The 18,519-nt window shown below is 41.6% G+C and overlaps 1 protein-coding gene across 4 annotated transcripts in view; it reads right to left on the reverse strand.

Moving 5' to 3' along the window:
* The window catches only part of CHD7 (chromodomain helicase DNA binding protein 7), a 771,490-nt gene that overhangs the window by 30,817 nt on the left and 722,154 nt on the right, over positions 1–18,519 (reverse strand). For 2 of the 4 annotated variants that reach the window (XM_078687262.1, XM_078687261.1), the window contains exons 35-36: positions 700–921; positions 348–491 (exon numbers count right to left, since the gene is read on the reverse strand). In XM_078687262.1, the coding sequence (XP_078543388.1) occupies positions 348–491; positions 700–921 (366 nt within the window). The remainder of the gene's footprint in view (positions 1–347; positions 492–699; positions 922–18,519) is intronic. The other 2 variants (XM_078687264.1, XM_078687263.1) reach the window with 1 other exon arrangement.

Here is an 18,519-nt window from a genome sequence, read left to right on the forward strand (position 1 = left end):
TACAAGGTGATCGGGGACACAATTAACGAGAATTATGATGACAAAACTGCCAAATGTACGTGAACAATTCAGCCAAAAATCGTTCTGTTAACTTCTTTCTTTGTAACTATGGGTTATAAGGTTTGACATTTGCAGAGGTTAGGGTGTGTGTTTTAGACATTCGCTAATGCAGCATGATGAAACATGAATCTTAAAGAGACCGTAAACAAGATTATCAGGTGTTTAGAACCATGCACAAAGTTAAGAGGAAGCCGCAGGAAATGTAAAAGCATGTATTGTTATCATGCAAGATGAAGCACTACTAATCAGCGCTATACTCTTTAAAAATGGAAGTTTAAGCTCATTACTAAAGTGCAGAATTGTCCCCAAGATGGGATGGATAACTGGTAATTGAAGGGTATCGAAGGGCTTAGCCTCAGATTCCTCTGCATGGTCCCACTTGCTCTCCAATCGGGGGACAGCAGTGGTGCTGTGATTGACCCCTGCTGGCACTGGAGAGGAAGTAGAAGCACAAACAATGGAAAAAGTAAGTTTAGATTGCACTGTCATCAGAAAAATACACACTGATTTTAAAGAGTACAGCGCTATTCTGTACCACATAGTACACACAAATTCAAATTTTTAAAACCATATGTTATTTCACTGATACTCTACTGCACGTAATAAGTCAACAAAACGGTCAGAAAATGGATTACTTACTGGTACGTAACTCGGCATATCGACAGTGTAAGTCGGATGCAATTTAAGCCATTCAACCAAGTCCTTGTTCTGTGGAGCATCTTCACCCAATAGTTTACTTCCATCCTCTAAATTAATGACCGGTATGTGAGCGTCTGGGTCCAGCTGTGCAGGAGATGGAATGTTTCTAGTTGGTGGTGTCTCAACGTCCTCTTCATATGCTTTGGTCACTTCTGCATCCTCCTGCGAAAAAGGAAGTTACTGTGAGACTTAGCTATACAATTGAATTACTTTCTAAAAGTGTGTGTCTAGTGGGATCTGAACATGGCAATATATAATCAATTTGTTTCAAAGCAAAACCTAATGTTGTACGCTTGAACACACAGTAAACAACCAAAGGTACTCCTCTGATCGAGGTCCTCAGCTTTGGGTAACAAGCAGAAATCTGCTTTAATAGGTAGCTGACAATTAAAACTACACTGTACTACATAGACAACACATTTTGAAAATATTCTCTAAACATTGTCATTGTTCTACCTTCCAGTCTTCTGAATAAGCCCCTCCGCTCTCAGCACTAATACAATCTGCAAACCTCACCTCTGAAAGGTTTCTGGTCTCAAATTATGACGACTCTTGCCCTAATACCTAGAACGCCCTCTATCATTAAACCTTTGAGCATTTAATTTCTCACTGGTGTGCACCCACAATGCTAGACATCTGATGTACCATTACCAATCAAAAAGAAACCGCTAATATCACCAACCTCCTCCCATACCACCACCTTGTAAGTACCATTCAAGTTTCTGAACTCTCTTTCTTGAAAATGTTGAAACTTTTGATCTTACTATTACGATGCCTGCGGCTGCAAACGGAATCCCCCGAGACTCAGGGGAGGTGAAGCACACTGCTGATGCAGGATGGGGTATACCCTGCTGAGGAGGGCTGGCACGCATGACACAGATGGCAGACAGCAACACAGCGTCCAGTGTCCTAAGACGGTGCAATACTATGTTTTGGTGGAGTGGTTCCTGAAAGCATACTATTGCTGCGTGGGTGGAGCCCTGGCCAGAGCTGGCCCAACATCTGCATACTGTACAGTGAAACCAGTGTGGGTCTGGGCTTAGCTGCGCGAACCGGGGTGCCCCACTCATCCAATGAGTTTGAGCCCTAGGGGATGCAGATGGAGCCCCCACTGGATAGACCGGTGAGGGTCAGATGACCCTGCTGTACTGCAACTCTGACTTTGGGGGAAGAGGGGTCACAGATACCTGGGGCTTGTCTGATTCATGGAGCCTTGAGGCCTCTTTCAGGGCCAGAAATATGTTTTGGGATCTCTTGGACTCAAGACAATCCATGCAACAGGTGGAGCCTCACATCGGTGGCCCCTCTGGATCACCCAGATTGTACATGAAACACAGTGTGGAACTTGCTCAAACTGGTGCCCTGTGAGTAAAACGGGCTGGGGCAATGCCTGACTGACCCCCGATGAATACTATTGAGACTACTTTAATTGTGTGGTACAAACCATACTAGTAAAGTAATTTCGACTCTGCAGCCGCACATCAGACATAAGCATAAATTGATAGTTTATTAGTTGATCAGAGGTTGGCTCCAATGATTCAAGATGTAATACGGTGCCACAAACTGTCTTGGATTATGGCCTAATACAGATTACGATCAAATGGCGAGATATGGGCAACAAAATAATGGGAGCCCCATAGCACTTAGACGATTACCTTTGATGGATCTAGTCAACCTGACTGAATTAACCCCTTCGGCGTAACTTGCCGTGCGCTGATGACGAGCTGAGCTCGTCATGTAACACGGCTTTTTGCGAAACGCAGCGCGCAAACCGTTATCGCGCATGCGGTTAAACACAAGCGCAGAGATTGGTCAGAAAGATATTGCAGAAAACACCCACTCAACTAATGAAGGAAAACTGCATGCATTCCATTCCTTTCCTACTACAAGAAGTTATTTGCAGCCTTCCAATCAGATACAGCTCCCATGCCGCCACACCGAAGGTCAGTCTCTCTTTTTCCTCCATGGTCTTCCTGCCCCGGAGCTGTTCAACTGGAAGAACCTGTTGTAAACTAATCTAGGACCCTAGTGTAACTTTTCCTGATTCTTGCCTTATATAGGTATACTTTACCCTATCCTTATATAGGCATAGAAATCATTACCATATTTGGCCTGAGCCTTACAGCCCAAATACGGCAAGGCTACTTCCACTAAGTTCCGAGAATTCACAACGATTTCTTGGAAAAACCCACCTTCAGCAGCTAGGATCTTCCCCCTGCTTGAATATTACGTTATCCAAGAAATCCTGGAGTTTTCTGGGAATTGAACCTTTGAGTGACGTTATTAAGTCCAATCATGCGACAAACTCGGCACCTTCATGGTATAAATATGCCTACATTTGCCCAAACTAACACACAGTGGTTCTTGAAGCAGATCGACTAACTACTTGCCAGACGCCCTGCAGCAGCAAGTGCCGAAGGAAGCAGACCCTCCAGCAGACGCACTGAGAGACGCTGTTTCTTCTCTTGCCGAGAAATCCAGCTCCAGTGTTTCCAGCTTACCCTTGCGGGTATCTGGGAGATCAAGTCCTGAGAGAGAGATACAAGACCTCCTTCATTCTAAACCAAGATACAGAGCTGATTAGACCCGTAGAGAATTCTTGATTAGACTCTTGGCAGATTCTAGGCACAGAATACTAAACTTAAAACTACTCCTAAACTTATTTCTTCCCTTGTGCTAGGCTTAGGTCAGGTACATCGGGATAGGCGTATTTTAGAAGCAAACGAGTAAAATAGTTATCTATTGTTTCCATGACTCTGAAGATTGATTTCTTATTCTTGGGAAACAAAGTTGTCATGTTATGTGGTTGTCAGAAACAAATCCCTTCTTGTACTTTCGAGAAAGTTTCTAGTGACCTCTGAGCTAGCTGGCACACACATAATTAAGTCTAATGTATTCGGCAGAGACCTAGTTGACCTTAGTCCTACGTCTAAGCTGCAGTATATATTATTCCAATGCGCAGAGCCTATTGGGAATATAGGAACTACACTACATGGCGTCCAACGTTTGGTAAGGCGATAATTTAACGCTAGATACTAGAGTGACTCAGTCGTGCTTTTCACACAGACCCCTTTCTCCCATAAAAACTCCAAAAGACGTCTGGAGTGAGTGAAAGGATAATATCTGCCAAAACTGAGTAGGACGAAAAATCCTATGTATTCGTTTTTGGTTTGTTCAACGTTGAAGGATACAGTGTTCCAAAATATTGTGCACCTAATCTTTGTTTCCTTGAAACTTATTCTGCAAACACTCAGTCGACATAATGGCAGCCCAAGCAGCTTTAGATGACACTGCTGTCCTAGAGAATGATTCAGATGCTATACTGCTCTCGGTTAATGTAAGGAAAAGTATAACTTACAAACTGATAAATAATGGATTATCAGCAAGAGGAGGCAGAGTCATCTTTGTCATAGAGGCATGTGAATATCGGCAGACAGAGGTATTCTATTCATGGATTCAGTTTCCAGCAGCAAATGTAGGAACACAAGAGTTTCACTACTACAAAGTAGCGAAACCTCCAGAGGAATACGTTCCTTTCGAGGACATTGAGATTCCATTAACTTACCAAGAGCATCAGCTCTGGTTTAAAGGCGCCCTAAAACATCAAAATCACATTACCAGGCTCGGTCCACTAGGTAGACCTGGAGCTACATGGCCGGTACTAGCCAGCTATACACCACATCCAGACATTGAAGGATGTCAGATGTAGAATTGTTAACACAGCTAAAACAGTTAATTAAAATACATAGACAATTGGCCCAATATGTCATGCGGACATTAACAGTCCAACCAGCTGTAAAAAATTCCACAGCACACCCCTCACCAGGGGAACACAAATAAATACACCACAGACTATACAATCGGTCATTGGAAAGTTGCCTGACAAAAGGGAACAAATTCTGTTTTGGTTAGCACAAAAAATTACTCAAATAGAGGCAGTATTTCCTGATAGTACACCTCATGAGAAACACAGGATTCTGAGAATCTGTTTACCTATGGGGATTGCACCACAAGTAGAGGATTGTGACATTTGGGACACAGTCTTTGCTTCAATTTACACAAAAACACATGGTGTTCCGTCCATGGCGGTAATACCAAATGTTTTAAGGAAGATTCAAAATTAATACGGTCCAGAACCAGCTTTAAATCTAGGTATGAAATCACTGAAAGATTTCAAACAGGTATCGGCTATACTACTAGCCAACATTAGAGGTGAAGCAGCATCAGTGGCAATCCGCCAGAAATTAAAAGAAACAGACATTACTGAGCAACCATATGAGCTTGCCAGAATCATTGAAAAATCCTATGAAGAATTGGGTAGAGATAGTTTGGGTGGGAAACCACTAAAACCACAATTAAACGGAAAATCCTGAAAAAGTTTTTATTAAAAACAATCTCACTACTCCTAGAAAGAAGTGGGAAAATAATAAACAGACACTTCCTAGAGAGAAGCGTTCTCAGTCCAGAGGAAGGTCTCCCCAACGGAGAGTTAGATCTCCTGAACGGGGAGGAAGATCTCCCTAACGGGAGCCCTCTGAAAAAAGATATAACCTTAGAAATAGGGATACGTTAAGAAAACCTGATAAATATCAAGATAATGAAACACGTCCCTCTCGATCTTTTCAGACTTCTTTGCAGAAATCAGAAAGAAGAGGACGGTCAGAACACAAAGCAGAACGTGTCAAGTCCAAAGAAAGAACCCATTCACCAAAGTAAAAAAGCTAAATTTTCAAAGAAGGTAGCAAGCATAAAAATTTAACATGCCGAGGATTCTGAGGACACAACTCAAGAACGGGGAATGGGCTCAGACAATGCTAGACAGCGCAGGAGAAGTGACCATAGCTCGCACGATCCTGATGGATCATCTGGAGACAGTGGACTTTAATGAATACATTCAAGTTGAAACTGCAGACACCAGGGTTAGTACACCCCACAAGTTATATGAAATAACACTCCGGATGGAGGGGGACATAACTAGAAAAATAAAAGCTCTCTTTTGGGACAAGCTTTCCAAGGGTTATGACATACTTCTAGCTGAAAAAGACTGTCCACCTGTTGTTGTTAGGGAGTGCCCGCACGGCGAAGAAATGATTATGCCAGCTTTCTCAAATCACATTCCAATTCATTAAAAATATACATATGCAAGGAAATGGCTGTAGCTCAAACTCCAGCTTTATATAAAAATCACGTAGGATGGGATGAGGACTCTCCTCACCACAAAATACAGTTAAAAAAACAACCTACTGCTCAGAGACAGTACCCTGTTAAACAGGAAGCTAAAAAACAAGTTAGGGAGATTTTAAATCAACTTGAATATCAAGGGGTGATTGAAACATGCACCTCATCTATGAACAATCCTTTGTTTCCCGTCTCCAAACCAGACAATTCATATTGTCTAGTTTTGGATTACAGACACCTAAACTCCTGATGTAAAACATTCGCAGTACAAAATGCACATATTGCTGCACTGATTAATAACATCGTGCGCAAAAAATATAAAACCACATTGGACATTTCAAATGGGTTTTTCTGTCAAAACATTGCACCAGAAAGCAGACACCTGACCGCTTTCTCAATCTTGGGGACACAGCGACAATTTTGCAGTCTCCCCCAGGGATTCAAGAATAGTCCAGGGTTATTTTCAGCCAGAGAAACAAAGTTACTACAAATGTACGACGATGAGGCATTATCTTATGTCGATGACATCTATCTTACAGATGACGATTTGGATGTACACTTGAAAAGAGTGAACACCATAATACTTGGGTTTGCTTCTGAAGGGTATAAATTCAATTTTAAGAAATCACGAATTGCCCACCTCAATGTCCTATTTTTAGGGTACGAGTTATCAAGTGAAGGCAAAAGCCTGGCAGCAAACTTTCTTGAGAAGTGTGCGCTGCTTCAACCTCCAAAAACACTGAAAAACCTACAGTCCATTCTAGGTTTCCTGAATTTCGGTAGAACTTACGTTTTGAATTACGCAGAAAGGGTTAAACCTCTCTATGAACTAATCAAACCAGATTTCAAACCAACTAAATTGGACTCTAGCACACACAGAAATTCTCCATTCAGTCCAAACAGACATTTTAGCTAAAAAACAGTTAGACACGCGAAAACTTTCGCAATCTAGTGATCCGTGTCATCCCAGGAAAATGCGGATTCACATACCTGAGCTTTAATGAAGGTGAAAAGGTACCAATCGCTTACAAATCGCACTTGTACACACAAGCTGAAATGTAATTCTGATCAACAGAAAAAATTCTGACAGTAGCAAAAGAGCTCTCGCACAGGGTAAACGTATAATGATCGTTACACCTGTACCTGCCTTCGAAGCAGTGACAAGAGCTAGCATTCCCAATGCAAAAGCTTTACATCCGAGATGGATTCAATGGGTTAACTCTCTTGCTGCAACAGACGTTGAAAACCATTTTGACACTAATTTAAAGACACAAGAATTTCTCCAATACGAATATGAATGTCCTCTGCCACTGAAATTCTGCCTCTGGAACATTACGGATGTATAATCTATACAGACGGATCAGCACAGCCCGCTATTGGGGGTAAACAAGCCTATAGTGCTGCGTGCGCGATTGTTAAAGGTCGCTGGCGCAAAGGCAAATTCAGACCTATGGTCACTAAAACTCAATCACTCGGGGACTGTACAGCTCAGCGAGCTGAACTACAGGCTTTCAAGATGGCGCTTGAAAATACTGATCGCGAATTCCCCACACTAATAGTGTGCGATTGTATTACTGCGTACAATCTTACAATGAGTATCTGCAGAACTGGGTTCAGAACGATTTCAAAGACGCAAAAGGTGGCACAATAAAGCATAAAATGCTTTGGGAACAAGTAGTTCTTTTACAGAAAGAACTACAAAAGACTCACGTGATTCATACACTGAGTCATCAACGTGATGGCGTTCACGTTGCAGGGAATCCATTGGCTGATGAAGCCGCAAAGGCAGCTGTGCAAATGGCTTCCGTAGCTACAATAGAACGCTCGACAAGAGCAATAGATGGTGAAACGCTATTAGCAGTAAAAGCCTCAATGGAAGGCAATCATGCAGCGTTACCTATGAACTATCCATTCACATATACATACATAATTGATGCAAACTCCGTTCCTTTTGCTCAAATCCCTGGAGTGGGGGAAAGAGTGATTCCAAACAGGAAGCGGAGAGCTTACTTGGTTCAAGAAGCACATATGGGGGAGGGTCTGAGACACCATGGGATCTTGGAATCTTTAAAAGAATTAGAAGAGATGTACTGGTGGCCAGGAATGAGCGTCCAAGCTTACGAATTTGGAACAAACTGTGATACTTGTTACAGTTATCATAGCCTTTATGACCACCAGTCACCAGACTACAGAGTAGCCAGCCCAGTTCAGATACCGTTGTTAGTCAGCATTAAACTATCTACACGCAAAAGTCACAATAGACTAATGCGATCCCACAACTACTAGGACAAGATTTATTTGGATGTGGCCCTAGTACTCGGCTGACGCCAGAACTGTTATAAAGGATTTGCGAGTCTTTATCGGCACATACGCAATTGGCACGCTACATTCTGACCAGGGTCCTGTATTTAGCTCTAGGGCTTACAAGGAGGCCATGGTCAGCTTGGGCGTTGCATTGCGGTATTCTAGTCCCTTCCATCCCGAGGGTAATGCGGTAGTGGAAAGAAAAAACCGTGGCAAAGCAATCCATAACAGCCAAGGTATTAGGTTCGGGTGACGGGTGGGTCAAACATCTAATAAGTGTCCAACGTAGTCTTAATAATCTGCCAAGAAATTCTCTGGGTGGAGTCACTCCGTATGAACTAATGTTTGGTACTAGAATGATTATCGGGGACCTCGATAGTCAGACTTCAGTGGTAGAACAAAAACCCTTTGATATCAAAGATCGTGTTGCTGTTTTACAGGACTTAAATGAAACAAGAAGTAGTCTGAGTAATACAATACAGAAACAAACAACCGCTGAAGAAAAACCACCTGTCCCAGCAAGACCTGTCTGGATTCCAAAGATTGGGGATCTAGTCAGAGAAAAAATTGCGGGAAAGAAGGAATTTGGGCCTTCTTATAGAAAAGCCGTACCTGTCTTGGCAATCCACGGAACAAGATAAGTAGTACTACTACCCCATGCTGGTAAAAGGGAGAACAGAGTTGTGTCAATCGACCTGGTCAAACCACAATCAAGTGGCCAATAATAAGTAGTAGGCCCAGTGGACTCCCGAGAAGTAGCAGGTGTCCAAATCTTGCTACAATCCAAGAGGTTCAAACTGAAAGACTTATCACATTTGATAAACCTGCAATAAGAAAAGGAGGACTATGCGACAAAGCGATGGAACTTATGCCTCTGGATACCCAAATAACAGTTCGTCAAAACACCTATCTACAATGATGTGACATCTGACTACATAGATATGGTAAAAAGAAAAAAGGCTCCATTGACTTCGAATAATTCTGAAGCTATTCCTACACTTGATAGAACTGCTTCTGGCTATTTCATCAACTTTGATACCTTTTCAGAAGATCCCAGTGAAATTGAAGAAACGCCAGGAAAAATAAAAACATACAAAGAAAAGTTAACAGAACTCTTTCATCAACTTGGAAAAACATATCTGGTTTCACCATGGGTTGAATTTTGGATTGGGTTAGGTGCATTTTTTCTCCTGCTCTGGCTCATACTTGTGTTAAGCTTGGGAAGGATGATACATGGAAAATATAGTTCTATGGACACAGCAAGGCTGAAAATCAACTTGGGTCCTGACACCTCACAAATCATCTCACCGTGAAAAAAGAGACCTGTCATCAGTGAAAATCACAGCCGTGCCTATACCTAGTGGTATAGCATGGGACACTACTGACTATGACATTTATGGCCCGGTGGAACTGCTGAAGATTCCACACCAATTTAAAGTTTCTTTAAGTGACTTTGCATCACCCAGCACATTCAGTGATGATTGGGACTTTGAAGCTGTTAATAACATGTCTGATTTAGAAATGTCAGCAAAATTCACAGAACATGAATACTTACAAGGTTCATCAGATTATGAACAAATGTAGTGTTTTAATCATTATGGTCATCATTATTTGCATAAATCTGCTAATACTAGAAATGTTTTTACTTACAATCAATGGGAACATTGTCCAATGCCAGCAAAAGGCAGCTCGCAAACACTTTATGTGAAATTTCAATACTTCTCAGGGTATAATGTTACCAATCCAGAAACGTTTTATTTAAGAAATGAAAATAATACAGGAATGAAAACAATGTTGACCAACACTAAACAAATCTACTCTGCAAACTTTTATGCTCAAATGTCTACATTAGGTTTTGACTTTTGGAACGACAACATTGAGACGAAGACCGTCTGGGGTACAAAAGATTGGCAGGTGCAAGGTTTAGAAGCATTATTCAGAGCCTGCATAATACCAGAACAAATAATGTTCTTGAATGACACTGTTAAACAAACATCTTGTCTTGGCATTGCTAAGATAAAAGATTTAAACAAACCGCCTATACCTAATCCCATACCGGACAGTAATAACAATACTGATAAGGACTTAGACGTATCCCACATTTTAAAACAAAACAGAACTGATCCTGACTGGAAAAAATGGTTAATCTGGCCCACAGACACTAATAACTGTCGAGATAGATTCCTGAACAAAACACAAGGTTTCAAAATTAACAGGCCAGATCCCAAGATACTCCCAGAGACAACATCCAGGGATAGTAACTACTTATAGTGTAGGGAAGCTATGCCTTGAATGGCTACAGACATCTACACTCTCGGAGATTAAACAACACTTATCTTAACTTAAAGAAGGCAATAATTTGCGAGATTTCTTACAGGGACCTCGCAAACCACGTCAAAAATGTTTCATATACGCCGGTATATACGCTGGGTACAACGAAGCTTGGAAAGTTACGCAAATGAAAACTGCAGAAAAAGATACGAGAAATTGATCGTATTAATTTAGAGAAAAGTCTCCCTGTAGTGGACAATGGGTTAATGACTCTGTCCTCCAGAATTTATTCTTTGGAAAACATTGTATCTTCTGCCATTGACATAATAGAGCAGGACTTGCTAATGCTACAACATGGCCAGTCCCAATTACGTTCTATCGTACAGTTAGGCTGGATGTTGCAAAATCTGCGTTCAGGCTACGTGCCTTGGCGTCTAATCAACACAACGTCATTGTTTTCTGTATTTAACCTTACAGATAAACAAATCTCTTTGGCACAAAAAGGAGCAGACTATACGGTGCTGAACATTGAAAAACTGGAAAGGTTGACATTGACAGTTTCTGAGAAACCTGTCACTAAATGGATAATTCATGGCACCATAACAATACCGGTGACGATTTTCCAATTCCAGTATTGCCTACAGCGTATACCAGCGGGCCTGTATGAAAGGTTGGGTAAAGAATACATTAAGTCAACCTGGACTTTACCTTACACACAAATGTTGGAATAGGGGAACAGAGGTATTCCTTAGTGGTAATAATTGTAAAAATTCACTGAGTGGTACACTTTTGTGACAAGGTATTAATTAACATGGAGCCTGCGATGGTTCTGCAAATAACCTCTCATGCCACCTGCACGGAACTCCCTCCACAGTAATAGAACCAATTTTCAGACAGCTATCCAATGGCAGCTACGTTTTACTGAATGATCACAGCTGCTGTGGCATGTTGCCAGGAAAACTTTATCCTGTTAGTGTGTTCTCCAGGGTTACTTTTTGTATGCAAGTATTGTATCTGAGGAGCAAGTCAGACAGAGGGACGGGGTTATGGCCTTCACTGAATATCTCTTCTATACGGATTGATACTTTAAGCAGAATGGAAGCCATTCTTTTGCAAAAAACTGTGCCACTGACCTCGTCTAAAAAAATGTATGATCTGCAAGTCGCAAGGACTTCGGCAGAGATACATGCCCTATTATCAACAAATTGTCCTACGCATTTTGTAGAAATGTTGAGCCAAATCTTAAACATGTCTGATAACAGCGGAATCGCACATGTATTTAAGACATTTTTTTCAGGACTGTTAGCATCTTTTGAAGCAGTCCTCTGCATTTTTCCTAATTTCGTACACTCTGTGTTCAGCAGACTACCTCTCATCTTGGGACTCGTAGCTGGGATACTATTTTTATTTCTCCTGCTTCGATATGGTAAATCCGGCAAACAACGATACCCAGATATCCATGGAAGAAGCCCTCCGTGCAATGAGGTATCGTGAGCAGATAACACATTCTCGGCTTGGCTCGTTTAAGAGACCTGAACACCATATGGTTTCTTTCGTTCTGCTTTGCGGAGAAGAATGCGTTTCAGACATCTGTCTTACACTTACATCAGTACTGCCAACGGATGTTAACGCTTTGCTAGGTCCTGTAACAGCTCATGCATCGTGTTGTCCCCAACGGCTGCAAATTCTGATGACGGCATTCATTGAGGTCTCACCGGCAAGTTTAACTGCGGGTGAGATACGAGAAACTACAGGCATACAGGTAACATCGACTGCTGACGTTGCTAATGCTTCCTATGCGGACGGCAATGATACACACCTATGAGCATTTGATCTGCTTGATCAAGTAGTTCCACTTTCGCCTACTACGGTAGACTGCTTCTTTGCCAGCCTTGATGATCTGATGTTTTCTCCTGACTCTGAAAATAACTTTTGATAATATTGAACTCTGCAATTCGTCCTTTATTTTTCAAAACAAACCCTCCGGCTTACAAACTTTTCTACAAATGCAACTTTTTCCAAAATTAGAAAAAAAAAAAATTGGGGCACAGAGTATTCTGCTTAAAGTAGAACTGTTCATAGAGAACCAGATTTCTTTATAGAACTTCCTACTGACAATATTTAGGCCTAGCCATCATAACACAATGGTTTCAAATATTTTGCTATGGAATGGTCTCGATTAAATTTTTCTTTTCTGTACAGACTTAAGAGACATTTCATGAATGTATATTTTCGTTTTGTTTTGTAAATATTTGAAGGTATGCTCATACAGTACTTTCACTTGTTTTTTCATGTAAACAAGCCTTTTGAAATGCAAATTTGTATTTTGGGTGAGATTGTGAACACTTACTTTAGATTTGATCAGTGCTTATAGGTCTAGTCTTATTGAACTTAAGATCGTGGAGTGGGTGTTGTAAACGAATCTAGGACCCTAGTGTAACTTTTCCAGATTAATGCTCTTATATAGGTATACTTTACCCTACCCTTATATAGGCATAGAAATCATTACCATATTTGGCCTGAGCCTTACAGCCCACATACGGCAAGGCTACTTCCACTAGGTTCCGAGAATTCACAACGATTTTTGGAAAAACTCGCCTTCAGCAGCTAGGATCTTCCCCCTGCTTGAATATTAAGTTATCCAAGAAATCCTGGAGTTTTCTGGGAATTGAACCTTTGAGTGACGTTATTATGTCCAATCATGCGTAAAACTTGGCACTTTCATGGTATAAATATGCCTACATTTGCCCAAACTAACACACGGTGGTTCTTGGAGCAGATCGACTAACTACTTGCCCAACGCCCTGCAGCAGCAAGTGCCGAAGGAAGCCGACCCTCCAGCAGACGCACTGAGAGACGCGGTTTCTTCTCTTGCCGAGAAATCCAGCTCCAGTGTTTCCAGCTTACCCTTGCGGGTATCTGGGAGATCGAGTCCTGAGAGAGAGATACAAGACCTCCTTCATTCTAAACCAAGGTACGGAGCGGATTAGACCCTTAGAGAATTCTTGATTAGACTCTTGGCAGATTCTAGGCAAAGAATACTAAACTTAAAGCGACTCCTAAACTTATTTCTTCCCTTGTGCTAGGCTTAGGTCAGGTACATCGGGGTAGGCGTATTTTAGAAGCACCAGTTGAGTACTTTTAGCCATCTCTTTTATCATTGTATGTATTTTATTTATTTTATCTATCTAAAGCAACTTATGGCTTAGAAACCATATCATGCTTTTACAGTACTACTTTTATAATACTGTTTGTATTATGTTTGTATTATATGCCTTGTACTTTATAACCAGCTTTATTATTGTAGCAGTGCTTGAGATAGAAGACTGTTCAATAAATATCTTTTATTGAAAACGCCCGTCTCTCTAATTTCTCAGCAACTCTGGTGAAACTAAGTATACACGATTGACTGAGTAAAATAGTTATCTATTGTTTCCAAGACTCTGAAGATTGATTTCTTATTCTTGGGAAACAAAGTTGTCATGTTATATGGTTGTCAGAAACGAATCCCTTCTTGTACTTTCGAGAAAGTTTCTAGTGACCTCTGAGCTAGCTGGCACATACATAATTAAGTCAAATATATTCGGCAGAGACCTAGTTGACCGTAGTCCTACGTCTAAGCTGCAGTATATATTATTCCAATGCGCAGAGCCTATTGGGAATATAGGAACTACACTACAAACCTATATCAGTTGCAGAAATCTGCACACTAATTCAACACTTGAAGTCAGGCAAGGTGCCCAGACGGTTATGCTGTAGCGTTCTACAAACACTTTGGGCCTTTGATAGCTCCCACTCCTTGCCGAGGTGTTATACTGCCTGAACCACTACCAGGGCCAATCCCAAATCATGGCTGAAGGGAAAAATCACTCTGATCATGAAACCCTCACTCTACTCATCGTATCGTCTGATCTCCTTGTTGAAAATAGACGCAAAGATCTTTACTGAAGTCTTGGCAAACCGCATAGAATACATAGTGCTTCTCCCAATCCACACCAGGCTGGTTTTATTTTGGCAAGATCTACACATGATTTCACCAAATGAGCTCTCCATCTGCTGGAACTGGAGTGGAAATGTCACAAGCTGGTGGTAGTGCTGTTTTTGGATGCAGAGAACGAGAACAAACACAGCGTGGAGCTTATTACCTATCACCAACCATGTTAAGAGTAAAAAATCATGGAACACTGTGGCGTGACAAGGTGTAAGTAGAACACAACAGTGCGCCTTAATTCACTGGAGTTTCAGCACTAATATTCATTCCGCTTAAGCTTCAGGCTCCTTGACATGATGACTTTAGGACGAAGTAGCATGTATGTAAAGGAAGCTGAGCCTTTCTTCCGATTTAATCTGCTAACATGGCTGATGATTAGCAGTACAGTACATGCAGTATGTGTTTTCTTGTCTTTCTTTTTTTCTGGAGGAGGCCACAACCCAATATAGCCCAAATGCGTCGACTCTTATAAGTGCAGAAGTTCCACTGTATAAAATGACCTTTGGATTAATTTAGTTTCTCCAAAAGGAGTAAAACAACAAATGGACGGTTTTCCAGTTGACTTCTTGCATTTATGACTACCTCCAAAGGGATTAAAAACTGAAACTATCAGTTAAACACCTATAATGTATTTAAAGTCAGTGAGGGAAAACAATAGATTGATATTGCATAATCCTTCTTGCAGTCGATGCTTGTGATATGTTATTAATATATGTTTATGTCCGAGTCCTTAAAGTAAAAGGCGGATGTTAGTGATGTACTGTGATTTTCTGTCTAGAGACCTTGAAGTAAATAAAGAAAAGAATTTTAGATATAGTTATTGTTTGGCAGTTATAATAAACTGTGTTGGTTTGTAGGCAATGTCTAATTAAGTCAAATTTCGATTGAAAAAGAATGATTTCATTGCGAAACATTACCACAGGTTATAATAGCCCCACTATGTACCGTTATGTGGGCTGATATGGGCAAAGCCCTTTTGTTTTTAATAGGTCACTATTATGATGCCACACAGATATATTATGTGGTTAAATGGCCCTGGGACGAAACGGACAAGATATGGTGCTTCATAGATCAAAAACTAACAGCCCACCCATTAGCAGAGGGCCTCTGGGTCCCAAAGCAACAGAGGTGTTGAACTCTTTAAGTCTCGCCTGTAACAAGAGTAACGGTTGAGACCTGCGACTAGTACACCAGCCATAAGGGATCTCTCTCTTACCCATCCCCCATTACTCCAGGTATGGGAAATATGGATTTTTCCACCCGGTCTTGATATAAGTTTTCAGTTGTGGAGAATGCAGGGATTCTTTTGGCTCAAAGATTTGTATCGCAACGGGGAAATTCGCTCTTTAATGATATAGGTTTCACAACCATGCATTAGAGTGGGGGACAAAACAAGGCTACTTATGACTTGAAAATTTTCTCCAAACCGTCTCATGGCATTTAGTTTCTAGGCTCTACGACATTCTCAATACAGGTACCCCACAACACGATTTTGCCTGTCAGAAAATCTGGGAGAAAGATCTTAGCTTTACATTGGATCAGAAACAATGCGATGCCGTTTGTATACAGGCAAATAATTTTGCACAACACAAGCAGGACAAGAAACACTATACAAGATATCGGTGGTGTTACACTGCCTTATGACTACATGCGATGGACACAATGTCGGGAGCCAGGCATAATTCTGCACACATTATGGTCATGCCCAAGATTGGCGAGATCTGGGAAACTGATCACTAGTATAGTCCAACTTGATGGTTAAGCTAGATGAAAGTCCTGTTTTCCAGAATATGAGGGACCCTTACAGATGAAGCTTATCCATTATTCTCAACCGGAGGGAAAAGTATCTCCCAATTCCTAGTCGCTGCCAAACAAATCAAGTTATGGTCAAGGCCAAGTACAGAACTGTGACTCCAGAAACTTTAGCAACTGTTCACTTACGAGAAACTAGCATACAAATTGAAGGGAGAAACCTGCAAATTTACTAAAATCTGGGACCCTATTCCAATTTATCCAAGTAAAGACAAAAGAGGTCGAGCCTGCCCTAAGCGACTACAGAGCCTTGACTTCTTGCTATGGAAAAGAACCTTTTTGCATGTTGATGGTCTGAGGATGTGGGTGTGAGTTATTGGTGCTAGTGTTTTAGTTATGGTGTCAGTGTGGGGCTTTCGAAGGGAAGGAGTTTAAATTGCTTGTTTTACTTTAGAGTGGGTATGCCCACCTCAAGTTGTGCAAGCAGAAACCTCAATAGAAATCATTGTAAACTATAGAATATCAGAGGTAGTGAATTTACGGATGTTTCATTGCTGAAGAATAAGAAAAAATACTAAACCTGTAAAAAGCAGTTTTCCAGCATAAAATCTTAACTTTAGCATTTGAATCTATGAATAATTAAATGCTGGAGAACTAGAGCTACCAGTAAAGAAATATTTTGTCGAATCAGTTCCTACCTTGGGTATTTTTATTAATTTGAATTCAAACAAACTTTTTTGTGAGACAATAGAACTCTTTCAATATGAAATACCTTAAAAGGTTCACATTCAAAAACAAAAGATGCCTTTCTACTTGCAGCACCGTAGCTCTTCTTCAACTGTTACCAGATCTCTAGAGGTGCAATCAATCAATTAAGCGGTATTTATATAGTGTGGCTTATCACCCGAATACCAGAGCGAGGATGAGAGGTAGGCAGTTTTTCCTGGAAGGTTGGTGGAAAAGCAGGTGATGGTTCATGTAGGAGGCTCCTTGGTTATGGAGGGCTTTGTGGGCGTGGGTCACAAGCTTGAATTGGCAGCTCTTCGGGACAGGGTGCCAGTATTGGTCCATCTGTGCTGGGTGATGTAGGTCATCTTGGGTAGGTTGAGGATCAATCAGAGTTCTGTGTCCTGGATTCTTATCCTGAGTTTGGTGGTGGTGCCTGCATACAGTGCATTGCAGTAGTCCAGCCGGCTGGTGAAGAGGGCCTGCATCACCATTCTCCTGGTGCTGATGGGGAGCCACTTGAAGACTTTGCGTAGCATGCGGAGTGTGTGGAAGCAGCCTGAGGAAACTGATTTGACCTGACATGTCATGGAGAGTTTGCTGTCCAGGATGATGCCAAGGGAGTGGGTGTGGTCTTTTGAAGTGTGGGTAGGTCCAAGTTCCAATGGCTATCGGAAGTCATTCCAGAGGGAGGCTTTCCTGCCTAAGATCAGGACTTCAGTTTTGTCCATTTCAAGCTTGAAGCAGTTCATCATCCAGGCGGAGATGTTCTTCATACAGTTGGTGGTCTTCATCGTGGTCGGGTGGTCTGTTCAGAGCGAGAGGACAAGCTGGGTATTGTCGACTTAGGAGATGATGTTGATGTTGTGCGATCTGACAATATTTTTAAGTGGTGTCATGTAGATGTTTAAGAGGGTAGGATTGAGGGATGAGTTTTGAAGGCCCACCGCAGATGATGTGCTTGGGTTGTGAGGTGAAGGGAGGGAGGCGGACTCTCAGGGTGTGCTCCAAGACATAGGATGCCATCCATCCATCTGAGTGACTCATCTCTAATTGCAATCTGGCACAGTTGATCGATGAGTGTATTGTGTGAGACGGACGGTGTCAAAGGCTGAGGAGAGGTCGTGGAGGATCAGGGCAGCTGATTCTCTGTCGAGTAGGGTGCCCATGTCGTCTGTTGCGGCGATCAGGGCTGTTTCAATGCTATTGTTGGCTCTGACACCTGATTGGGAAGGGTCCAGCAGGTTGTTTCTCTCCAGGTGTTCCGAGAGTTGGAGGTTGATGCTTTTTTGACCATTTTGGAGAAAATTGCATCACTTCCCGGAAAAGTCCTGGATTGTGTTAGCTACTGAAGCAGGTGCATTAGGTTGATACCCACCAATATCCTTTTCAATCCAAACAACACACTTACATGTCCACCACTCAAATTAAGTTCATATTTCACTATACTAATTCACCACTAATCCTTAACGGGTTCCAGAGTAGTGTGCTACTCGCTGAAAAAGCACTTCAACACCTCATCAGGGGTAGCTAGCATT

The sequence above is a fragment of the Lissotriton helveticus genome, chromosome 4_1 (genome assembly GCF_964261635.1).
Source record: "Lissotriton helveticus chromosome 4_1, aLisHel1.1, whole genome shotgun sequence".
Taxonomy (NCBI): domain Eukaryota; kingdom Metazoa; phylum Chordata; class Amphibia; order Caudata; family Salamandridae; genus Lissotriton; species Lissotriton helveticus.